This window comes from Pantherophis guttatus, chromosome 5 (genome assembly GCF_059756535.1).
Source record: "Pantherophis guttatus breed Tessera chromosome 5, ASM5975653v1, whole genome shotgun sequence".
Taxonomy (NCBI): Eukaryota; Metazoa; Chordata; class Lepidosauria; order Squamata; family Colubridae; genus Pantherophis; species Pantherophis guttatus.
In genome coordinates this window covers 94,434,884-94,461,700 of record NC_142067.1, presented here as the reverse complement: position 1 = coordinate 94,461,700, position 26,817 = coordinate 94,434,884, and the positions used below count along the sequence as shown (strand labels likewise).

General features: G+C 38.7%; 1 protein-coding gene across 1 annotated transcript in view; it reads right to left on the bottom strand.

Annotated features, from left to right (window-relative positions):
• Positions 1 to 26,817, bottom strand: part of TMEM131 (transmembrane protein 131) — a 95,659-nt gene that overhangs the window by 8,169 nt on the left and 60,673 nt on the right. The window contains exons 20-33 of the mRNA XM_087871465.1: positions 25,695 to 25,847; positions 25,129 to 25,204; positions 24,920 to 25,037; positions 23,835 to 23,973; positions 23,636 to 23,745; positions 20,069 to 20,135; positions 19,341 to 19,492; positions 17,722 to 17,864; positions 17,310 to 17,496; positions 14,081 to 14,266; positions 13,371 to 13,529; positions 11,776 to 12,368; positions 3,785 to 3,960; positions 95 to 219 (exon numbers count right to left, since the gene is read on the bottom strand). Of these exons, the coding sequence (XP_087727591.1) occupies positions 95 to 219; positions 3,785 to 3,960; positions 11,776 to 12,368; positions 13,371 to 13,529; positions 14,081 to 14,266; positions 17,310 to 17,496; positions 17,722 to 17,864; positions 19,341 to 19,492; positions 20,069 to 20,135; positions 23,636 to 23,745; positions 23,835 to 23,973; positions 24,920 to 25,037; positions 25,129 to 25,204; positions 25,695 to 25,847 (2,384 nt within the window). The remainder of the gene's footprint in view (positions 1 to 94; positions 220 to 3,784; positions 3,961 to 11,775; positions 12,369 to 13,370; positions 13,530 to 14,080; positions 14,267 to 17,309; positions 17,497 to 17,721; positions 17,865 to 19,340; positions 19,493 to 20,068; positions 20,136 to 23,635; positions 23,746 to 23,834; positions 23,974 to 24,919; positions 25,038 to 25,128; positions 25,205 to 25,694; positions 25,848 to 26,817) is intronic.

Sequence of the window (26,817 nt, the reverse complement as noted above, 5' to 3'; positions counted from 1 at the left end):
AAATCATATAACAACTGAGACCAAAGACCACATCATTTTCCATATGTTAAGAATGTAAAACTATTTGGATTATATTATGATTGTATGTAGTTACCTTGGCTTTAAATCTGTTGGAGCATCTTTCTTGCTCATTGATAATTTTTTGCTTTTCTGCTTTACATGTATTTCATTTTCCTGTTTCTCTGGTATTAACTGTTTTCCCTTTTGTTTTTCTGGCTCCTGAAAGTAGAAATGGCATGACTGAAATCTTTAAATATATTCAAGTTGTGAATAAGGTTCTAGAAAGCAGTATTTTCAATACTGAGCAAAAATCAAGAACCCGGGAGGTATGTGGGCATAACCTCAGACTGACAGAAGGAAAGTTTAAAAATAATACTTAGAAAGTATTTCACAAAAAAGAGTACTGGAAGATTGGAACCAATTTCCAATGGAAGTAGTGAGTCAATCATTAGTAACTGAGTTTAAACATGCTTGGGATAAACATGTCTATCATCTGACAAAAATGAAAAATAAAAGAAAAATATAAATATAAAAATTTATATAAAAATATAAATATAAATATAAAAATATTTAAAAACAATAAATTAATTAAAAAGGAAACAAAAAACAATCTCAAAGGGCAGACTTGATGGACTACTACCACGTTTCCCTGAAAATAAGACCTGGTCTTATATTTTGGGGGGGCTCCAAAATAAGCACTAAGTTTTCAGGGAAACACAATTTCAGGGTGATAAGCCTGACTGGGAGCCCCATGCCCTGGCATGCGCATAAGAGACGGCAAGCGTGCAGGGATTGATGGTATCCAGCAGCAGCTGCAGACAGCCAGTCCCTTGGTCGGTACACTCTGGGACTCTGCAGCCCACAGGTGAGTTTATTCCCTGTCCAAGCAGCAGACGGGAGGCAGAGGCACTGGAGAAGGCAAGTGATCTGGACACACCGTATGGGCTGCAGGTAAGCCAAGAGTCGGTGGGCCGGAGCAGTTGCGGGGGCTTGTCTTCATGCAGTGGCACTGGTAGCGGAGGGAGGCAGAAGTGCAGGACAGAAGCCAGGCGATCTCAATGCGTTGCACAGGCTGTAGGCACACTGAGAGACGCAAAGACAAGCCTCCCACAGCCAGCCGCCAGCTCCGGCCCACCGACTCTTGGCTTTTCCATGGCGTGTCCAGATCACATGCTTCCCCCTGCCTGCTGCTTGGCCAGGGAATCAACTCACCTGTGCTGTGCGGGCTGTGGCTGCTGTTGGACACTGTCGGCCTGTGCACTTGCCACCTCCTGTCTGGCCATGCCCACCCCCCTTCACTGGGGCTTATTTTTGGGGTAGGGCTAACATTAGGCAATGCTTTTAAAAACCAGGCTAGGGCTTATTTTTGGGGAAAATAGCTCTTTTTCTGCCATCAGTTTTCTATGGTTATGTTTCTAAATCAAAAACAAAATCAAATTTTAATTGGATTTCATATTTTTTAAAGGAAATAATAATTTTATTATACATCATTTTTTTTCTCCAAGCAGTCTCACAAAAATGACTATATACTTATTAAACATTATGCATTAATCTTACATGACTTCATTCTCTTCTTATCTAAGAAGTTGGATTAATATAATTCTACCCTCCAGAAATAGCCCTTTCATCAGGGAAGCCATCCCTGGATCCGGCTGTTTTGGCTAACTATCGTCCAGTCTCCAACCTTCGTTTTATTGCGAAGGTTGTTGAGAGTGTGGTGGCGCGACAGCTTCCCCAGTACCTGGATGAAGCTGTCTATTTGGATCCGCTCCAGTCCGACTTCAGACCTGGGTACAGCACGGAAACGTCATTGGTCACATTACTGGATGATCTCTGGAGGGCCCGGGATAGGGGTTATTCCTCTATCCTGGTCCTATTAGACCTCTCAGCGGCTTTTGATACCATCGACCATGGTATCATGTTGCGCTGGCTGGAGGGACTGGGAGTGGGGGGCACCGTTTTGCAGTGGTTCTCCTCCTAACTTTCCAACCGGTCACAATCCGTGTTGACAGGGGGGCAGCGGTCGACCCCAAGGCGCCTTGTTTGTGGGGTGCCACAAGGGTCGATCCTCTCGCCCCTCCTGTTCAACATTTATGTGAAGCTGCTGGGTGAGATCATCTGTGGTTTTGGGGTGGAGTTCCATCAGTATGCTGATGATACTCAGCTGTACATTTCCACCCCAGACCATCCCAACGATGCCTTGGAAGTGATGTCCCAGTGCCTGGAGGCCATGCAGGTCTGGATGGGGAGAAACAGGCTTTGACTCAACCCTTCCAAGACCGAGTGGCTGTGGCTGCTGGCGTCCCGGTATAGCCAGCTGACGCCATCGCTGGTTATTGGGGGCGAATCATTGGCCCCCACGGAGAGAGCCCGCAACTTGGGTGTCCTCCTGGACGCATGGCTGTCTTTAGAAGGGCACATGACGGCCGTGGCCAGGGGGGCTTTTTATCAGGTACGCCTGATACGCCAGTTGCACCCCTTTCTGGACCGGGACACCCTACGCACGGTCACTCAAGCACTCGTCACCTCTCGTCTGGACTACTGTAATGCTCTCTACATGGGGCTCCCCTTGGGGTACACCCGGAGGCTCCAACTGGTGCAGAATGGAGCCGCGCGGGGGATTATGGGAGCGACGGAGCGCTCCCATGTGACTCCTCTCCTGCGCGAGCTGCATTGGCTTCCAGTGGACTTCCGGGTGCGCTTCAAGGTGTTGGTGATCACCTTTAAAGCGCTCCATGGCTTGGGGCCGGGGTACTTACGGGACTGCCTTCTGCCACCAATAGCCTCCCACCGGCCGGTTCGCTCCCACAGAGAGGGTCTCCTCAGGGTGCCGTCGGCCAGACAATGCCGGCTGGCGACCCCCAGGAGGAGAGCCTTCTCTGTGGTGGCACCTACCCTTTGGAACAATCTACCCCCAGAGATACGAGTGATCTCTGACCTCAGGACTTTTCGTCGGGCCCTAAAAACTTACTTTTTCCAGTTAGCCGGTCTGTCTTGATTTTAGGGTTGGTTTTTAAAATTTTGATACTGATTTTAAATTGACAAATTTTAAATTATGGGCCAAATTTATTATTTTAAATCTGTTTTTAATTGTAATGTTATGTATAAATGTTTTTATTTTGGCTGTTCACTGCCCTGAATCCGAAAGGAGAAGGGCGGTATAGAAGTTTGAATAATAAATAAATAAATAAATAAATAAATAAATAAATAAATAAATAAATAAATAAATAAATAAATAAATAAAATCTAGTTTTTCATTCTAAAATTAGCATTTAGAAATTTGAAACCTGCTTATATCTGTTTTCTGAGTATTCTTCCTAAAAGCTATATCAAACTTTAAAGAGCACTTGGACAAATCTTTAACTAAATAATCACTTTTCCATAATGCTATGCCTTATAGCTATGGATGGTTTGTCCAAAGAACATTTTGTATTTCTCTAAAACTCTGGATGTTGCCTGCATTGTCAATTGGCCCTAATGCCACTCCTTAGCAGTGGTAAGTCTATTTTTCCTTCCAAATTGATAGTTTTGTGAATTAATTGTGAATTAGGGCACAGGAAGGAACTTTGCTAAAGGTTCAGCACAAGATTGCCTCATATTTTAACACTATAAAATACAGCAACAACAGATGGAAGAGGACCGCCATATCAAATAATATATCTGCTTATAAAACTTAAAAACTGCAGCGATGTTGATAATTAAAAAAAATCTACTGAAGGCATTGAATAGACAAGATTCCAGTTTTTAAAATGCTATCCAAGCTATTCCTATTAAAATTCTGTACCTCTTTCAGAACAGCTTCTGTATCTGGATTTGAAGTTTCTGTTGTGGTTGAAGAACTGTCATCATCTGCTAGAGCATCTCTTAATTCATCCTCTTGTTGCCTACCCTTTCCCCTGTGTTCCTTTTCTTCACGCTTCTTTGGGGGCTTAGATTTTCGCTGAAATTGTTTTCCTTTCCCTAGGATGATAAAAGTAGTTACATTGTTTCAAAATTTATTAAACCTCACAGATCAACATTGTTTATAAAACATTAAGCAAAGAGATATCAAACTAAAATAGTAAAAGAGAAAATCATAGCTAGATGCTTTCTGACATGACACATTCTGATATAAACTAGTTTCTGCTTTGGATTGTTCTTATAGTGGTCATGACAAAGCAGTATTTTGTTGTATTCTTCTACATTTCTAAGGAATTATAACTAATAGGAAAAATGTATTCTCTTCTATGGTAATTTAGTTTGATGGTTGAAGTGGTTTAAAAAAATGATAATATTAATTCAGAATGCCATACATGATACAGTAGATAACTCAGCAGTACAGTACATATGATGATGATTCAGTGATGCCCTCCCTGCAGAACCAGATTTGGTTCTGGAAGTGAAGGTTGCTATACCTCTCTTCCAGATCCCAAAGCATTAATCCTAGGAAAACAACCTCTTTTGTGAGGGATAGAGAGAATTCTGTATAAATGTACATTAAAAAGGCCTATTCCACAGGCTGTTATATAGGTAAGAAATTCTTCTCTACTCCTGTACATCTTTGTTCGTCTCAATCCAGGATATATTTCTTGAAATTTTATAAGGTCCTGAGACCCTAGTATTATCAATGGGGAAAAAACACTGAGAATCCATAATAGGTCAAGTGTGAGCCTATATTTCCCCTTCCCACACACAATGAGTCAAACTTGTTGACAAGAATTAACTGAGCTAGAGATAGAATTTTGCCTGTATTTCAATCAGTAATTCATTTTTTAAAATATTTTTTATTAATATATTCTATACACCAATACACCAATAAAATATACAATCCTGCCACCATGGTATAATGTGATTACATTGTCCATAAATATAAAGTCATTCCTTTATACATATATATTTGCCATCATATATATACATCATCATATATCTATTCTATCCCACCTTTTCTGGACCCAATCGTGCCATAGTTTCCAACTGTTATAAAATTCTGAATCTTTTTTACCATTGATCAATCTAGTTAATCTATCTGATTCCGCACACTAATTAATTTTATATATTATTTTCAAATCCATTGGTAAATATTGATTTTTCCACTCCTGCGCATACGCTAATCTTGCTGCAGTAATAATGTGAATCAACAAGAACCATCTATCTGATTTAACATTCAAAGGTTTTGCCCCCAATAGGAAAACCTCGGGCCTTAATTCCAAATTAATCTGTGTAATTTCCAAAATCCATTGCCATATTTTTTTCCAATATTTAACCGCCTGCGGGCAGGTCCACCATTGGTGAAAATAAGTTCCATTACTATAACCGCACTTCCAACAGCAGGCAGATGTCCCAGGAAACATTTTAGCTAGTCTCGCAGGGGGGAGATGCCACTGGTAGACCATTTTATATATGTTTTCTTTGTATGAAGAAGCCATGGTTAATTTCATATTTTTCAACCAAATCTGTTCCCATTGCTGGAAGCCCCCACGCTATCAAACAATCCTTCACTACATCCTGTCCTATCTGCAGAGACAATAAATATGCGTAACATTTAGATAGTATCCCTTTCCCTCCTTCTAATAAGATCTTATCCAATTCTTGTCTTTTACGGTAGATTCCTTCACTATATAAATCTTTTTTATACCTGGAGCGCACTTGAGAATAAGACCACCAGTCTATCTTATATCCTTGAAGAGTTAATAATTCACGTGACTTTGAATTACCCTGAACATCCAAAAAAACTTCATACATCAAGGTTTTCTCCCCTTTATACAATGTCGGGTAGATCTGAGCTTCCTGCGCTGAAATCCAACATGGAACTTTTGAATATACTCTTCTTCTAACCTTTTCCCAAGTGTACCCAAGCGTCCTACGTAAATAGTGATCATCAAAATGTCTAGGGCGGCTGGATGCTCCCGGCCATAGAAAATAGTGCCAGCCATGTTGAAGACCGGCTCCTTCAAATGTCAAGTCATCTCTTTTGTAGGATCATCCATTCTTTCACCCAAATCAAGTTCACTGCTTGGTGATAGAGCTCCCAATTTGGGAGTCCAAATCCTCCTCTATTTTTGGGTTCTTGTAACATTTTAAGTCTAATCCGCGGCCTCTTTCCCTGCCAGATAAATTTAGATATACTCCTATCCAAATTTGTAAAAAACTCTTTATTCAACCTTACCGGGGCTGTTTGGAATAGAAATAACCATTTGGGGAACCAGCACATCTTAATAGTTGCCACCCTTCCCAAAATTGATAGCTGGAGATTTTTCCATCTTTCTAGATCTCTGAGCATCTGATAATTCATTTTTGAGTCTCTAATGCATAATCACATTCCAGTGTCAAGCATGCATGTGAAGCATTGGTCTTAAGAGATTGGCTTGGATTGCCCTCATTTTTTTTTCATCTTTACAATTACACATATGTATATGATAAAGTATGAGACTCAGCACTTTGCTGCAAAAAGAACGATTGTTAATGGGAACGTTAATTTCCATGGTGGTTGGCAAATTAAATGATTGCAGTGGAGGTTTTTATGCAGAAAATGAAATAGTTTTATATTGCCTTTTTGTAAATTGGAGGCTAGAAAGAGATTTGCTGCTTATAGTGGCCTAACTTTGCTCAAATCCAATTGCTATTGATTTTCTATTTATGAAGGACTTTATTGTTTTGTGAATAAGATAACAACTGTTCATTATTTCTATGATACTCTTTCAAGAATAACACTTTTTAAGTCAAGTCTATATAACATGGTGCCTGCTAAGCAGTTTTGTGCAATCAACTGCATTTAAAAAAAATAAAATAACAATTTTGCTAGATCAGCATTTGCCTGCTTCTAAATTAGGAGATGATAAGAACTGATGGAAAGTTCTTTGATCTGATAGATCTGATCTATCAAAATATGGTAAGCAACCATGGAACCATCAGTAAAGAGTCTAACCAAACTGGAAGCCTGGATAATGACATAGTGGTCAACAGATTTGCAAGAAATCAGTCCAAATAACAATACCAAAGAAAGAAGGCTTTCAGGGGATGAATGGTGGACTGAAGATGTGTCTATGAAAGTGGAGCTGCCGACTATGAGGAAAAAAGAACTGGTATGTAGACTGGCCCCTTGGAAGCTCTTTCAATAAGGAGAGGATTAAAGGTTGCCTACATGTGCCCTAGAACGTTGCTCCTTGTGAGAAGACTGCAACACAATAGTCTCACGCAAGTCTGACTTCTTGGAGATGAAGGGAACAGCCATCATGTTCACAATTGCAGCCTTTTAAAGGATATTAAGTTTGCTAACTTCACTTTCTAATCACTTTTGGAAATTGTTATTACTTACTTTTCAGCTAGTAGAGAACATCAGAATAACAACAGAATGAAGTTGTTATTTCTGACAATTCTTTGTGGACTTTCTGCTGACACCTGGACTGAAAGCATGATGTTTTATAGATTTGCTATAGATAAGAGATAGGATATGGGATGAAGATATAGCTGTTTGTAAACTTATAGGAGGCGAAGAGTCATTAATTTGTTTATATTTGTTGTGATGAAGGTTGAGTCACTTTTTTACATATTTCTTTTCTCCTTATTGTATTCATACTTGTTTTTTTTCTTTCTTGCACTTTTACCCTATCTTTTCTTTAAGTTTAGTTTCTATTAGATTTCACGATTATGAGCTGACAGAATTGCAGAAACATCTGGAAAAAGGGAAAGGGTATATGTTTTATATTAACAACCGATGGTGTAAAAATGTCATTACACCAACAAAGTTTGTGATATGGACCTAGAGATACTATTCATTAACTGCAAACTCTTTTATGCCCCATGAGAGTTCTCCTCATTTATATTGGCTGGGGTATAGCTTGCATAAACAATGCATTGCAAACCTTAACTGACCAAATCCTTTGGGCTGAACAGAGATATCCAGACTCCCTACTCATCATTTTAGGAGATTTTAACAGTGCTAACCTAAGCCAGGAGCTATCAAGATACACTCAGCATGTCAGCTGTCTCACTAGAGGCAAGAATATTTTATACCACTGCTACCTAACATTAAAAGATGCTTATTACTCTCTATCAAGAGCAGTTGGGAACACTCTGATCATTGTAGGATTCACCTTGTATACATGTTTATAGACAAAGACTTAAAACCATAAAATTGATAGTTAAAACAGTGAAGTCATTGACCAATGAGGCAAAGTTAAAGCTACAGGCTTGCCTTGACTGCACAGACTGTTTTTCGAAGCTGTCTCAGCAGACCTGGATGAAATCACTGATACTTTGACATCATACATTAGTTTTTATGAAGAGTTATATGTGCAGACCAAAATGTATGCATAGATAGTAACAATAAATCTTGATTCACAGCGACATTGTACCAAAGAGGAAGCCTACAGGAAAGGAGATACAATGCTGTACAATTAGGCCAGGAATATATTAACAGGGGAGATCAGGGCAGCAAAGAAAAGGTACTCTGAAAAACTGAGGAATCAGCTCTCAGCAAGTGAACCAGCAAATGTGTGACGCCATCACTTTGGGCCCCCCATCTCTGGTTATCCTAGAAAAAGAGATGTGAGGTCTATTTCACAGACAAAAGACTGGAAAAGCAACAGGTCCAGAGGGAATAACTCTTCCTTGCTATAGTGATTTGGGTGCTTGGCAATTAGTTTGCACTTTGCAATGTCCCACAGTCATGTGTTCACCATTTGTGATCCTTCCTACTGGATTCCCAAAAGCAAAGTCAATAGGGAAACCAGCAGGAAAGACAACAATTTAGTCTGGCAAGTTTCCGGCACCTTGAAAGCAGCCCCCCCAGCCCCATCATGCTGGCCACACAAACACACCCTTGTCTCCCACTTGGTTACAGACACCCTTGGTTAAAGCACCATGCTGGCCACTGCATACCCTCCCCCTTCCTGGCAGCAGCCACTTGCCTATTCACCAGCCTATTTGTGAGCTGGCTGGGACTTGCAGCTTCTTGCTAGCTTTGCTACTCTGGATATTGAAAACCAGCAGGAAGGGTGGCAAATGATGAAGTGGTTGCAATGAGGTTCTTGCTTAATGACAGCAATGGGGACTGCTGGAATTGCCATTGCCAAGCAGTATGATCATGTGATAGTCTGCTTTATAACTGTATTGCTTAGCAATGGAATTTCCATTCCCAATTACCATCATTACCCAAGGACTGCTTTATATATATAAATTATTTCATGGAAGTTAGCCCTAACATTAAATTTTAAAATAGATTGGGCTTTCCATTATAATACTTTTTATTTACATTGTCAGGGGAGAATGTAGGTATTCTAAAGAGTGAAATCATAGCACACAAGATTCTTTTTCTAAATCAGTCCACTTTTCTCCTTTGTATTTGTAACATTGAAAGATAAATGCTTCTGAACCTGGTCTTTATACCTTGGTAGCTCTATAAACTGCATATATTTAACAGTTATTCTGCCCTGCCTTAACACTGTCCTGCATTACTCTGCCCTGCATGTTTACCATTAAAAGTTTGAAATGTAGTAAAGGAAACAAGTCAGTTATAATTCTAATTGCTCTGCTATTTAGCAGTTGCCTGCAAACTTGTGGTTTTCTTCAGAGATCAGTGTATTTATCTTAAACTCAAGATTTATCTTCAATTAAATGCATTCCCCTTCTTAGTTTAAGTGTTGTGAACAAAACTTAACTGGCAAACTCTTGTGGCTAGCACAATGTTGATCTTCTAATTGGCTCTTCTTGGGACCTCTCCTCTGGAAATCTGCTCCAGGGACATTGATCCTTCCACCCAGGGGTGGGTTCTACTTACCTTTACTACCAGTTCGCAACGGGGCCATGCGCTGCGAATGCGCAGAAGCATTTTCATGAAGTCAGGGTCAGTGGGCGGGGCCTCCCGCCGGTTTTACTACCGGTTCTATAGAACTGGTGCGAACCGGGGGCAACCCACCACTGCTTCCACCCAAAAATGGGCCCAGAGGTATTCAATTTATTTTTTGGTCCTAAAACTTCTAAAAACTGACTTGATCTGCCAGCTGCCTTTGTGCTATTTTGCTTTCTAGTTACAATTCTCCTCAGCCCATTTGAACTTCTGTGAAAAATCTCTCTGTGTATTAAAACCTTATTTAATTCACTCGCAGCTACTTTTGCAAACTGAGTGTATTAGTTCCAGAGTTAGCTTAATGTACATATTAGGGAGAGACCTGCTCCATTTTGCCACATATATTATTTACCTACAAATGGGACTTTCCCACCTTAAGTCCCTCAAGTGCAAAAATAGAACTAATCAGTTCATATGGCTGATAAGTGAACTTTACTTAAGATGCACGACTTACAATCACCCATTTTTATTCTTTGTTCCAGAGGGATTTCAGACTAAAGCAATAGATGCACAACCCTGGAACAGTTATCTAGCAGAAATATCTTGCCTTTGCCCTAAAATCCCACTCAAAGTGAAAAATCAGGTCATGGAGCCGGAGCTAGTCACTGAGTCATCAAAGTGACTACAGAGATGTTTGGCTACCAGAATATGTGGATTGGTGGGTAAATGACCCGGGGAGATTGTGATATGAAACAGAAGTTATGTATGTGACTGGATGGCACACAAAATTATTCAAATCAAACAATTAAAAACTGTAAAATTATAAAAATTGAAATATAAGGAAGTGCATTCAAATCCCACATATGATATAACCATGTTTCAGATTCCTTATTTCCATGGTATCCCTTCCTGACATAGTGTTTATGACTAAATTATTTTATTCACATTTACATAAAGTTATAGGTAAAGGTTTGGCTTCCTTGCATTCTATTAGATTTCTCAGGCTGGGGAAAAATGCCCGTCTTTGAGACAAACAAAAAAAGACTTACGGGTAATGTATTTTGATGGATCAAATAGTTTCAAAACCTTGTACAGTGTTGACCTTTTGATCTGTAGTGTATCCAAAAATCATGGAGTGTGTGTGTGTGTGTGTGTGTGTGAATACAAGCAAGCATTTGTATATGTTCACATTTTTTAAAGCTTGAAAATCTAAAGTTTGTTTTGGTTCCGAGGATTCTTCTGCACAGAGACACATGCGCACATATTAAAATGCTAGACCAGCTGCCAAATTCTTCTTTATCTCTAAAAACAATTCTGGCCCGTTTCCAAAATATGCAACAGTGGTTTTCTTGCTTCCCCCTCCCCTCCCCAATTATGGAAGGAATATAAGCAGCTAGAATTTTAAGTTATTGCCTCTTCTGTCATCTCCCTTATCTAGCAATACTCCTCCAAATCACCAATCTCTTGATAAGCTCAGAAATACAGGTAGGTCTTGATTTTCAACAATTTGAAGTTACAGGCACTGAAAAAGTGACTTAGGGCCATTTTTCACACTTATGACCCCTGCAGCATCCCCATGGTCATGTGATCAAAATTCAGATGCTTGGCAACCGGTTAATTCTTATGATGGTCTGGGGTCATGTGATCATCTTTTGCGAAGCAGTCAATTCACTTAACAGATTCACTTAACAACTGTTTTACTAACTTCACAACTGCAGTGATTCACTTAATAAGTGTGGCAAGAAAGGTCGTAAAATGGGACAAAACTTACTTAATAAATGTCTTGTTTAGTAACATAAATTTTTGGGTTCAATTGTGGTCATAAATCAAGAATTACTTGTAAATTAGTGGTTAGTGACTCAGATCAATAAAACCTTATACTGTTTTGCTCATAAAGAAGAAATGTATGAAACAGGCTTGTCTTGTTTAGTAATATTTTCTTTCAACAACCCATTTTAACTTTAACTTTATATACTGCTTAAAAGTACAGTTAATCAGGAATTTATTACCTTTATTTTTTGCTACTGGAGAAGGTGGTTGTTCTGTAAATACCTCTGGAGAAGGTGATTCTGGGTGATCAAAGTCTTTATCCATTGTTTCCATGAGAGTGGCAATATCAGAGTCTTCTGAACTGTGCCTTGTGTTATTAGCACATTCTGAATGTGAAGGTGCAGGCTGCTGCATTTGTGATGAGGAACTTTCATTCTGCTGCTCTTGTTGCTGAGATACCACTGGTAGCTCTGGTAAATGTTGGTCTAGTAAAACTGATGCATGCTGCTGGTTTGATTGCAAATTTTGTTTTGTACTTCTAGATTTCCTGCCTGCTGCATGATTCTGAGTTGCAGCATTAGAATCCAAGCAGACAGAACCTGCTCTGTTCATAGACTGTGCAGAACCTGCCTGCACAGAAGTTCTGTTTGCAATATTAGAACTGTTTTTAAATCTCATATTATCAACTTCAACTGAATTTCTATTGCTGTGTAGATTCACTGATGAGTTACATTGCTTATGACTTCCTGCACTGGATCGTGATGAGGAATTTCCTGGTCCATAGATTCCTCTGGAAGAACTGTGATTTGACTCTGATCCAAGGGGATTCAAGCTGAAATAAAAATAACCGCCTTTAAATCTCACAATGCAAATATTTAGAATATGAGGTTTGACCTACTTACTAAAATGCATGAGATATTATAAAATGCATGAGTTATTAAATTTAATTTTAATACAGTAAAGAAATATGTGGAAATAATGTGGAATAATGTGGATATCTAAATATCTAAAGGCTGGTCTTAACTTTGATTTAGAAGCTCAATATATATATAAGTTTCCATTCCGTAATCACTGCTAACCCCCTTTTAAGATTCCATTGCCATTCTTTCTTCATGTACATATTATAACTGACTTTCAACCAGGGGTGAAATCCAGCAGGTTCTGACAGGTTCTGGAGAACTGGTAGCAGAAATTATGAGCAGTTCAGAGAATCAGCAGCGGAAATTTTGAGTAGTTCGGAGAACCGGCAAATACCACCTCTGGCTGTCCCCAGAGTGGGATGGAAATGGAGATTTTGCAGTATCCTTTCCCAGCCATGCCCACAGAACCGATAGTAAAAAAATTGGATTTCACCACTGCTTTCAACCATATATTATCCTTAGAATTCTACAAATATCTAAAGGCTGGTCTCATGCATCACTTATAATATATTCAAGAACATGATAGAATCATACCAAAGGATCTGTATATTAGGATAAGGATAAAGCTGTTCATTAGTATTTATTTTTGCATTTTGATTTATTTTCTACTTCTATTGCTACAAAATATGCCATGGATTTACTAATTTGACATACATCCAGGATTAAAATAATGTTTAATTTTTTTCCCCTTAAAATTGATCATCCAATTTTGGGGAAATAATATATTAATTGGCATTTATTAGGCAAGATAATATAAACAACACATTTGCCCAGTGAGTTTTAATTCCATAATTATTCTTTATGTACACAGATCTGCTTAAATGTTGCAAGTCCAATACAAATCCATTCTGAGGGCAACATACATTAATGAAACTGTCACTTTGAAAGCATTCAATTTCTAAGTAAAGCCATACTTTCCATCAGATGAAATTCCAAGTATTCTCCTGAGATCGAATGGCCTTCCCATATCAAAAGGAGGATTGGAAGCTTCAAAGGAAAGGCGCCTTCTAAATGGTTCCCAAATTCCTTGAGCTTCTAAATAGGCTGTTCCAATTACCAAAAGGAAGAGCACACTGCAAGAGAATTGTAAGCGTTTTTATTATTTTGATACTTAAAAATCAAAAGATACAATGTTAGTCTGTTTGCACTGATACTAATTATAAAATTCCTTGATTTACTAAACTATAATATATACAAAATAAGCTTAAATATTGATTCAACCAATCAGACAGGATTTGTTTTAATTTTTACTGGTTCAATTTATAAAAAATAAATAAATGGCAACCAGTGCAAGTATTTCAGTAGTAATCCATTTACGACTGGTTGCTACATTCCACAGTCACTTGATTACGATTTGTGACTTTCCCAGTCAGTTCCCAACAAATACACAATTGGGGAAGCTGGATTCACTTAACAACATGATCACTTAATAATTAAGGTAAAATGGTTGTAAAATTGGGTCTGGTTACATGATGATTTGACTTATTACCACATTAACTTATGATGGAAATTCTTGTCACAACTGTGAGCATAAGTTGGGAACTACCTGCATGAAGACTTATTTTCTTAACAAGTAGAGAACACCAGTAAACAAAATACTAAAAAAAAAAAAAAAGTGTAATACCTCATTATTCCTGAGACTACTATGTACAGTGCCAACTCCCAATTTGGTCTTGGCAAAGCTTCTGCACAAGTTGCTAACATATGATAGGGAAGAGATGCATTTAATACAAATATAAATTCTGAGCCTCCTGCTGTGGTTAGTTTCAGTTCACGAATGACTCTGGAAGTAGTGAAATCTGGTGTAAACCTGTTGGAATAAAGAAAGGCTTTCTACTTATCCAGGTTACCGTATATCATTTACAACAATAAAAAAGCAACTTTGCAAATTCAAATTAAGTTAGAGCCATTCTAAAGGTCAATGTCATTTTTGATGTTCCAACAGTAACCAATGTAATAACTTCCTTCCATTCTTGTTAAACAACCATGCAGCATTACTGAAAAAGTGAAACATGTGAATGTTTTTATTTTAAAAAGGAGAAAATCCTTTCACATTTGGGTTCTGCTTGAATTTTGCTTTATTTCTTTCACTATGCAATGCCATTTTTCATTATGAAACATTTTTGGGTGTTCATGGCAAGATATATGTAAGTAAAATAATATGGGAGCATACAAAACTATTGAAAAATACAAGAAACTTAACAGAACATACACTATAATTTGTTCCTGCCCCAATTGTAGATAAAGGAAAGGAATAGTGAGGTTATATCTAATGAATTTTCATATTCGATAATCCACAAGGTTCTTGGATATTTAGGCTATTTACGGTAAGTATAGGCTATCCTCTATCTTGGTTTCAGGTGGCATATTGAGTCCAAGACTGCTTCATTCAGTCATGTACATACAATATCCAGAAAGACCCCAGAGTAAGGCATTATGATACATGAATAACTCTGGAGTAGTCTGTAAGTGAAGATTCAATCATCCAGGCCAAAAATATCTAAAAAGGTTAAATCATGGCAACTGGGCCAAAGTTTATTAAACTGAGACATTTCGTTATTCATCTATTTATTTTGGATGATTAACAAAATGTCTCAATTTAATAAACTGGTCTAGTTGTCATAATTTAACCTTTTTAGGTATTTTTGGCCTGGATGATTGAGTTTTCATTTACATATTGCATTTCATTTTGGAGACAAACCCTCTGCAGTCAGTATGGCAGAGTTAGTACATTCTAATGGCTCTCTGTCTCTATGCCTAACCAAAAAATTTCATTTTGACTGAAGAAGTTACTTGAATGAGTAACGAAACATCTCAGTTTAATAAACTTTGGTCTACTTGCCATGATTTAACCTTTTTATTATATATTCTGGAATAGTCAAATCAAAATCACATCAGTGTGATTTCTATTTAATATTACTTTCAGACAAGAACTCGAAAATAACTTCTCACATCACTCAAATTTCTGTTACCATTTGTATGATATGCCACATTACTTAGGTTTGCAACGTTTTATAATGCTATTTTATTTGGATTTATTTTAGTATCTTTGTTCATATTTATTTTTGGATTCTATTATACATTTTTCTGTTAAATGTATTTATAGAATGATATAATACTTTTATTAGATATTTTGCTTGTATCTGGCCTTAGGGCTGTAATAAATTTGATGTAATTTGACTCTGGAGTAGTTGGTTATTAAAAATGTTATACGACCTACAAAATCAGGAAGGTATCAGGGCTTTTAGTATGGACCCATATGATATTCCACTGAAGCACAAATACTTTAGTATTGGAGGCAGATGCAGCAAACCTAAAAAAAGGGGCAAGGATGCCACTTCTTTATATAGAGTTGTAAGAATTAATATTGTATATGCATATGACTGGATTCAGCACGTGATGATAAGTGATGATAAGGTCAGTGAGGTAATTAGGATGGAATCTTTTGAGGTAATGGGCTGGAACTAAGAACAATGGTGCACATACAAGCAGGATTTCATGAAAGTACCATATTTTTCGCTCCATAAGATGCACTCCCCCCCCCCAAAATGAGTGGAAACGGTGTCAGTCGTTTGATGAATAGCAGCTGGGCCGTGGTGGTGGGGTCCTTTTACAGTGCTAAACCCTGCCTCTTTTGTTTTTGTCATTGCCTGCCTCTTCTGTCTCTTTTCCGCAGTGCAGGAGTCAATAGGCAGAGCTGGCACTTGAAAGGACCTGAGCGGATCTGAAAGGATCTGTGGTCCTCTCGGGCTCTGCCTGATATTTTGTTTGTTTTCCTCCTCTAAACCTAGGTGCGTCTTATGGTCATGTGTGAAAAATACAGTAATTATTACCGTATTATTAATACGGTAATTATTATTTATTAATATTATTTATTAATTCAATTAAATTTATTAATTCAATTTGTATGCCGCCCCTCTCTGAAGACTCAGGGCGGCTAATTACTTTCTAGGAAGTTGTTTTCATGGGTTTATCTTATACTTCTCCTGCTTCCTAGAGCATTTTCCTGGCCTCCTAGTATTTCCCTCCAGCTTTATCAACATCCTTTGGCCTTTTAAGTGCTTTCTGGCTAAACTGACAAGACATTATTTTTTTTCAAGTTCCTGGGAAGATAATTTAGGGACGGAACATTTTCTTGTCCTAACCAACATTATATTTTCTCCTGCATCTACACATAGGTGTCTTTATATAATAAAAGGTAGGGATGTACAAGGCATTTTATTACCGAAATGTTCCATGTATGGACCAACTGCTTTGTTCTGGATAATAATTGAAATGGAGTTCAATCTGGGCAGAAAGGATTAGAGGGATGAGGGAAGGCTGGGAAAAAAGCCCAAGGAATTTACTTAGCAACATTTATGAACATTAGTAGCAAAGGTTTAAGGGCACATAGGCCAGTGCACTGGCAGCAGCTATGAATGAAAAGCCTGGGAGAGACTGAGGGAAGGCAACAATGATGTAGAATTCAGAGGGATCGGCAGGCCAGTCTGTTAGGCTGCTAGGGGTGTTTGTGGAAGTGAGAAGGAAAAACTGGGGAGATGTGGGGACAGGGTTAGGGGTAAAAGAAGAGGTAAGAAATGGGTGATGGGCACTAGCTTTGCCTTATATCCCCTCGATTTTGTTACAAACTGAAACATTGTAGGTTTTGTTTCTGTTGAAGGGCAGCCAATTTAAAATGGTGTGGCAGAACACCTGGTATACAACAGTTCATTTCAGGTCTGACGCAAAATGTATTCCTGGATTTGTGTAAATTCCTGGTAAAGAGTTTGTTTATACATAATACAAAGAACACATAATTTAGGGTTATCCTGTAAATTGAAATTGATGTCAGTATTTAGCACAAGGACACTTACAATATGACAATGTCTTTAGAGGCATTGGCACTTAGTGCAAATTCTTGGCAATTAACTATTTTAAATCCATATCCTTCACATAAATATCCACTGATTTCCATGGATTTTATGTTAAGATGAAGCTGTCCTGTATTTTCCACTTTGAATGTTCTTTTCAGAGTAAAATTTGGCTCCTTTAACTTTGTTTCTGTAACAAAGAGAACAAAACATTTAATATTATAATCCATAAGTTGTTTCATAAAAAAGTATTAGTCTATATCTGTTTTCTTTATTTTTAATAAAACCATCATTGGCCTTGTTTCATTTAGTCTTTTTTTTTAAAAAGAGAAAAAAGTAATACTTTATTGACTATCTTTCTTGAGCACTTTTTCATGGAATGGACTGTTTTAACTCTAGTGATTAAAATACTCACTTTCTGTACAATCTTTTAATAAAGCTTCAGTGATTTTGAATCTCAATGAACTGGCTACTCCGGGTGCTTTTCCTGCAATCTTCATGCTTTCTGTTGTTCCTTGTCCTTTAACCATTATAACATCTATTACTGTTAAATTATTTCTATAAAACAAAAGCAATAGAATCATCATAAAATTAACCACATAACAATATTTAATTATTTTTAAGCTATTCCACAACTTCAATTTCAAGCAGAATAGAGCTGGAAGGGACCTTGGAGTTCTTCTAGTCCAACTCCTTGCTCAAGCAGGAGACCCTATACCATTTCAAATAGGTGGCTGTCCAGTCTCTTCTAAAAAAGCTCCAGTGATGAAGCACCTACAACTTCTGACGGCAAGCTGTTCCACTAGTTAATTGTCCTCACTGTTAGGAAGTTTCTCCTTAATTCCAGGTTGCTTCTCTCCTTGATTAGTTTCCATCCATTGTTTCTTGTCCTGCCTTCTAGTGCTTTGGAAAATAAGTTGATCCCTTCTTCTTTGTGGCAGCTCCTCCAATATCGCAATACTGCTATCATGTCACACCCTGGTCCTTCTTTTCTCTAGATTAGCCATACCCAATTCCTGCAACCATTCTTCATATGTTTTTGTCTCCAAGCCTTTAATCATCTTAGTTGCTCTTCTTTGCACTTTTTCCAAAGTCTCAATATCTTTTTTGTAATGTGGTGACCAAAACTGGATGCATGGGCAGATGCCCCAGAAAGCAGCAGGCAAAAAAGCAGAGGGAACAAGAGCAATGTTGAATTTCCTATTGGCTTCCTCATTGACTTTGCTTTGTGGGAAGCTGGCAAGAAACACTGGAAATTGCAATTATGTGACCACAGCTCACTGCAATGTCATAATTGCAAGCCAGGTACCGGGGCTCTAGGTCACAAATACATGACTGTTGTGCTGACTGGAATTCTGAGGACTAGTTGTAAGCACCTTTGAATGATCATTGAAGTGGTAGTAAGCAAATTACTATCTGTAGTTTCACCCACAACATAACTGACTAATTGTTATTTAACCCTAGACAGGACAGAATCTAACTGAATTAAATTTAAGCCCATTGTAGGCTAATTGACATCTCTACGATGTTCTGATAGCCTCATTGAAGAAATAAATGTGTTAACTGGACAAACAAAGAGCCATGATTGCTTATCATTGGGTCAAATGTCTGATAAAAATGCAGCTGTCTCTCTTCATGCAAATATGTTTTCCACATGATAATCAATACATAAATAAAATACAATCTTAGCTAATTATCTTTCCTCTAATGCAAAGTATTTATGAAAAAGAATATTGTATTGATTTAATGGCATCAATATATATGTGTGTGTGTGTGTGTGAGTGTGTGTGAGTGTGAGTGTATAGGTATAGGAATCGGTATAGGTATGTATGTATGTATGTATGTACATTAAATATACTTTTAGGACAAGAAGTTCTGTAAGTTCGATCAGGTACTTGTAATAAAACATTTCACCTAATTTCTTATACAGCTACAAAATAATTGCAAGTCATCTTGAATAATCAACCTGTAAAAAGTATAGTCAAAATTCAGAAGTAATATTTGTGTTAATTATATTCAGAACGCATACTGTACCTGATAATTATTAGGGATGAAACAGTTTTATTAAGGATTGGAGTGAATTTTATTTTAATAGATTTTCTCTCACCAGGTTTTAAAATTACATTTAAAACTGACTGCCGAGACAACCCTTCTATAAATCCTGTGGAGCTCTGCAATGTCTGACCCTTTGAAAAGAGAATAAAATTAAGAAGTTAGAGAATTGTATATATACAATATGCAACATATATATATATGCAACATATATTAGAAATCTTAAGTTTCAATACATAAAAAGCAAATCTATATATTTAGTAAATATATGAGAGTCCTAACGACCAAAGCACAATTTGTAGATGTGCATATTCAATATTACTTTTGGTTTGTTACTGACTTCTTTCAGCAGCAAGACTAATTTTGGTATCAGAGCTACATTTTTTAAAAAATAAAATATCTTTGGTTTCTGAAAGATGTATAGAACATGGCATCGATACAGTGATTTAGCAGAATGAAATTTTTATTTTGTTCTTATTTTTGTGATGTAAGCTCTAAGTAAACTTTTTTGGGCAAAAAAAGTTTACTACAACGGGAAGAGGAATTGGTCCATGGTCCAAGGGCTGCTCATTCTGCTTTGGGATATTCATTAAGTACATAATGGAAATACAATTTGAACCAGGAATTCTAAATATACAGTTCTTATTTTTAATTACTATATTATACCAAGATTGACATCTAAAGAAAATCAAGAAGTGAGGGTTACTTACACAATTTCTAGAAACTTGAAATTCTAATGTCTTCAAATTGATGTCTCCTGTTTTACTTAAATTAAATCTAAAAGAAACATATTTTATTAGCCACATTTATGAATTTAGAAAAATAAAATTTATTTGAAGAAATCCCTTTGAAAAGATATATTAAAAGATATATTTGATATATTCTAAGTTAATTATGCACTCGCTGTCTTCGAGCGGTGGCACGCTCCAGCCCCCAATGCTCTTCCTGTTCCCCAGGTTGCATAGACCCTCAGGGCCCGGGCCTTCGGTTGATGTTATGCACGCCAGGTCCGTGGCAAATAAAGCCCCCCTCATTTATGATCGTATTCAGGAGGGGGGAGCGGACCTGGTGGGGATTACGGAGACCTGGTTGGGCCAAGGGAGGGGTCCCCCTCATTAAAATGTGCCCACCAGGCTTCCGCGCATTCCATCGACCAAGATCCCAGGGTAGGGTAGGGTGGTGGTGGCAGTTCTTGTAAAGGAAGTACTTACTCTGAGGGAGACCACTGTACCTCAGATAGCCGGGTGTGAGTCTGTTTGTGAAGTGGGGTCATAGGGCACAGATGGGCCTGCTGATTGCGTACTTGGCTCCCTGCTGCGTGACGGCAGCCCTGCCCAAACTGCTCAACGTTATTGCCAGGGTGGCGGTTGATACCCCCAGGCTCTTGGTCATGGGGGACTTCAACTTGCCATCGGGGAAACATCTAAGGCAACTTGGGAGTTCATGGCTTCCATGACGGCCATGGATCTGACCCAGTTAGTTCATGGCCCTACTCACATGGGGGGGGACACACCTTGTACTTGGTTTTTGTCTCTGGTCAGTGGATGAATAATCTAGATATAGGGGATATAGTTATCGAACCCTTGTCATGGTCAGATCATTCTCTCCTCCGGCTTGACATTCTAACCATTACACCCCGCCGCAGGGAGGCGGAACCAATTAGATGGTTCCGCCCCAGGCGCCTGATGGATCCCGACAGGTTCCAGATGGAGTTTAGGCCATTCCCTGAGGCTCTGGCTCACGGCCCGACTGAAGACCTGGTGGCCGCCTGGGATAGGGCGGCTGCTGGAGCTTTGGACCGTGTCGTGCCATTGCGGCCTCTGACCCGGTGCCGAACTCACTTGGCTCCTTGGTTTTCCGAGGAGCTGAGGGAGATGAAGCGCCGAAAAAGACGCCTGGAGAGCGGTTGGAGGGCCAGCCGTTCTGAATTCGAACGGACACTGGTGAGGTCTCATATTAAGACCTACCTAGTGGCGATAAAAATGGCAAAATTTAATTATTTTTCCGCTCTTATCATGTCTGCAGATAACCGCCCAGCCGCCCTGTTTAGGGTGACCCGCTCCCTCCTCCATCTGGGAGCGCGGGAAAACCCCTTGCAGGGTCAAGCTGAGGATTTTGCGCAGTATCTGCATGTCAAAATCGCTCAAATTCGGGAAGGCTTGGACTCTGACTGGGTGGATCCAGACGGGATAATGGAGGCGGGTCTTGAGAATACTATTTGGGAGGAGTTTGACCCTGTGGCTCCCGAGGCCGTGGACAGGATTCTGGGTAGGCTTAGTGTGGCCACATGTTTATAGGACCCGTGTCCCTCCTGGTTAGTGCTGGCTTCCCGGGAGGTTACACAAGGCTGGCTCAAGAGGATCATTAATGCTTTGTTGAGTGAGGGTTTCTTGCCTTCCGCCTTGAAAGAGGCAGTGGTGAGGCCCCTCTTCAAGAAGGCTTCTTTGGATCCGGCTGTTTTGGCTAATTACCGTCCAGTCTCCAACCTTCACTTTGTGTCGAAGGTTGTTGAGAGTGTGGTTGCACGACAGCTTCCCCAGCACGTGGATGACACTGTCTATCTAGATCCATTCCAGTCCAGTTTCAGGCCTGGGTACAGCACGGAAATGGCAATGGTCGCATTGGTTGATGATCTCTGGAGGGCTCAGGACAAGGGTTGTTCCTCTGTCCTGGTTCTATTAGATCTCTCAGCGGCTTTTGATACCATCGACCATGGTATCATGCTGCGCCGGCTGGAGGGGAGGGGCTGGGGGTACTGTATTACGGTGGTTCTCCTCCTTTCTCTCTGACCGGTCGCAGTTTGTGTTGGCAGAGGGGCAGAGGTCGTCCTCGAGGCGCCTTATGTGTGGCGTGCCGCAGGGGTCGGTCCTCTCGCCCCTTCTGTTCAACATTTATGTGAAGCCGCTGGGTGAGATCATCCGTGGTTTTGGGGTGCAGCTCCATCAGTACGCTGATGACACTCAGCTGTACATCTCCACCCCAGACCACCCCAATGATGCCCTTGAAGTGATGTCCCGGTGCCTGGAGGCCGTGCGGGTCTGGATGGGGAGAAACAGACTCTGACTTAACCCCTCCAAGATTGAGTGGCTGTGGCTCCCGGCGTCCTGATATAGCCAGCTGGTGCCATCGCTGGCTATTGGGGGTGAGTCATTGGCCCCCACAGAGGGGGTTCGCAACTTGGGTGTCCTCCTGGACGCGCGGCAGTGTTTAGAAGAGCATATGACAGCCGTGGCCAGGGGGGCTTTTTATCAGGTTCGCCTGATCCGCCAGTTGCGTCCCTTTCTGGATCGGGACTCCCTGCGCACAGTCACTCATGCCCTCGTCACTTCCTGACTGGACTACTGCAATGCTCTCTACATGGGGCTCCCCTTGAAGAGCATCCGGAGGCTCCAGCTGGTCCAAAATGCAGCCGTGCGGATGATTATGGGAGCGGCGGGGCGCTCCCATGTAACATCTCTCCTGCGTGAGCTGCATTGGCTCCCAGTGGTCTTCTGGGTGTGATTCAAGGTGTTGATTAACATCTTTAAAGCACTCCATGGCTTAGGACCTGGGTACTTACGGGACTGCCTTCTGCTGCCGACAGCCTCCCACCGGCCAGTACGCTCCACAGGGCGGGGTTCCTTGGGGTGCCGTCGGTCAGACAATGTCGACTGGCGGCCCCCCCGGGGGAGAGCCTCCTCAGTGGGGGCTTCTGCCCTCTGGAACGAGCTGCCCCCAGAGGTACGGAGGATCCCGGACTTGCGCACCTTCCACCGTGCCCTGAAGACTTTGTTATTCCAGCAAGCCGAGCTAGCCTAATTTTAACGGTTTAAATTTTAAATTGGATTTTAATGGGATGTTTTTAATTGTGGGCCAAAGTATTTAATCTGGTTTTAAATTGTTGTTAACTTTTATATTTATGTATTTATCTTGGCTGTTCACCGCCCTGAGTCCTTTGGGAGAAGGGCGGCATATAAATCAAATTAAATATATATTTTGCTTAAAGAAGCTTGTTTCAAAGTTTCAGGTGCAGCTAAACACCCCTTTTTATGCATGTACAATGCATGTCAAGCAGTTGCAGGGCTTTGATCCCATGGTCACTCCTCTCATTTTGAAACCAGTGACCATCACTAAGGACATCCCATTCATATCACTGGGGAGATCCACTTTTCAAATGTGGTTATGCATTAGTCAGACAGAAAAACACACAAGGAACTTATAATTAAAATATAAATGACATCAAGTCAATGGAGTATACAGTTAATCTCTTTATCAACCCTGTTAGTATCAACCCTTACCTGTCAAGTAGCTTATCTACAAAGACTGATGGATTAGAGTACAGTGCTATGGGAAGAAGCTGAGCAAAAACGGGAACATCTGCAGGATTTTCTAGAACAATTTCTTCTTCCTAATGGAACAAATTTAGATTCAGATTTATTGTATGAAAGAGATAAAAAAAATATTAAGCTTTACTCTATTAACAATGCCAAGACTTACAGAAGAACCATTTGTATTGGTAAGTGAGAAATCCAATTGGTGCTGTGAGCCAGGTAAAGAGGGCCAGGCCAATTCTGCTGTGATTTTGGATGTCACAGCCTTTTGAAGATCTGTGTCCACTTCAAATACAGCACTCAGCCTAGACATTAAAAAAATGTTAAACAAACAAAAAAGTAACAGTAGTTCATGGAATTCACAGAGAAAAACCATAATTTCACAATTATATTTTATTAAAATATATTATTAACTCTAGTTATAGAGATATAATGATGCAAAGGAGGGAGGAACATAATACTGAGAAAGACATAAAACATTTTCCATGGGAAATGATGAAATAATTTTATATATAATTGGCATATGTCTGTCTCTGAGGGAGAAGGGAGTTCAAAAATGTGAAAAATAAATGAAAATAAATAAATAAATATGGAAATTGGAAGATTTGTTTAAAGCGTCTACTGGGCATAGAGTTAAGCTATGGCTCACACATTTAATGAATAGAACTATTATTAGTAATGGAACTATTATTAGTGGCACATGCTTCTACAGTATGGAATCAAAGAGTTTATGAACCACAATATGGCTAAATAGAAGCATTCACAAGCTGCTAAAATCAACTATCTGACGAGCACAGACTCTGATTCTTTGAACTATTTAAAAGACTAATATAATCAGAATTGTATATAATATAATCTTTGTAAATGTGCACATTTCTGTGTGTCAAAAAGATGAAGACAGCAAGTGTGAATGTACAATCAAAACCCCGCTAATTTTTGCATTAAGCACTCATTTATAAAGTTGAAGCATTGTTGCTCATTTATCTCTATCTTGACTTGCTGACCTTTATGGGCATGCCTTGTATAACTAAGGAAAAACACTTTTATGATAAATTCTCCAGCATATTTGTTGAATGGTTTATCTTAAGTTTATAGTTTCTAAATTGATTCTTGCAATTTCATTAAAAAATAATTTCTTTTGTGTTTCTTATTTGCTTAACACATATCATTTACAACATTTTAACAAGCAAGTGAACTATCTTAAAAAACCAGACTTAACTCAAATGTAACTATATTTTAAAATAAACTCACTGATTATTTGAATAATCTCTTATTCCAATCCATTCTTTGAATAAATTATCATGCAACTCCCAATCTGAATCCCATGCATCTTCTTGCATTGATACACTGTGCTGTACTTTTGATTCAGCTAGGAAAAACAACAAGCAATAAAATATTTCATCCAAAATGCCTTCAATAATAACAGCACTTAATAATTAATTCTAGAAATTATTACTTACATTTACTCAGAAAAGGCAAACCTACATAGCAGTGGTTTCCACACTGTAAACCAGGATCAAAATAAATGTTAGCTATCTGAAAAATATAAGTAAGATGGAAACACCCTGAATAACAACAACGTATCTTGGGACAGCAAATATATAATGTTTTAGTGTACTCCCAATACCGGCAGAAAGCTACTTGAAACTATAAGATAAAACTGAGAAACACTTCTCATTTGTATATTTGAGAATCTCAGAATACTGTTAGTAGTTTTATATATGGAATAGGGAATTTCAAAGATCAGTGAAAGGGTTTGTGATATATAGAAGCCCTGTTTCTATATGATCCCCAATAAATATACTCAAAGTACGTCAGCCTTTTAACCAATGCAATAATTTCCTTCTTACTGATTCCAGTAAAAAGAGACAAAAAATTCCCATACAGACAGAAAACTAAAGGAACGAGAAAAAACAAAACAAAACCCTTTCCTTTCCCCATCTCCCTTCATGCCTGTAGCACACTTAATAAATGATGACAATTCCAAAGATAACTCTGAATATGAATCATATTCAAATGCTCAAACCTTTGATTTTTTCCCTGGTTCTAGATCTTCCTTGTTACTTCGTATTCTCTTGTAATAAAACCGAACATCTTCTGATAATGATCGGATCTGCTGTATTTTTACCTTCTGTGAGAAAGAATTCATAAGACTCAAACTTTGATGAACTACCTTGCCCTAGAAGAAAAAATATAAATGTTTTCCTTTTAATGCTTGTGTCCATGGTGATAACATTCTGATACATTTATTAAAGCAGACAAAACATTTAAATTGTTTGACGTGTTCAGAGACCACTATAAAAACATTCTCTATAACATTTCATTTAGGCTATTTTAAGCCACATCAGTTGAATGATATAGTTTAAATGATTACAAGTTAAGAAATGCTTTCATGCAAGTGTTTCAAAATCTGCCAATTTATTAAAGTGTTTAGGGTTGAACTGTTCAGTCAGAGGATAATAAACTATAAAAATAGATAAACACTCAGAAAATCTTTCAACATTACAGCTAAGCTATTCTAATTACCCTGATTTATTGTGATGCACTCAACCTAACATTCATGAACAGAAAAACACATGAAGAAATTAGCGTTGCAAAATCATAATTATTTATGGAAATGCTTGTGGAAACAGAAACCAAATATTTGTTCAGATATTTATATAAGGAATCCCTCGGATTCCTGAGATAGTAGGAAGTTGCAGCTCACCAACATTAAGGTGGTCACAGATTCATCACAAAATCGTAAAATGACTATATACAACATGATAATTATATGACTACAGTATTTCTTTTTATCTTTTGGTCAATAAACCGAAAATAACAACTAATTAGGATAAAAAGAATGACATACAACTGAGGCTTTAGTCACAAAGTACTGACTTGTTGTGTGTTTTATATAAGATATTCATCTAAGTTTAGGTACATACTTTGTTGCTATATTGTATAAAGTGAGTGAACTTTCAGAGTGCCTATATGCAAAAAAAATAAGCCATTATTTGTGGACCAAATTGATATCTCTTTTCTGTATATCTCTCCAAATATGTTTTGGGTTCAGGCTCAGAAATCTTCCAGCAAAGGCTTGGAGATGTGCAAGAAGTTAAATAAGGTAAGTCTACTGATATAAAACTGAATTTAGCTTATTTTCTTGT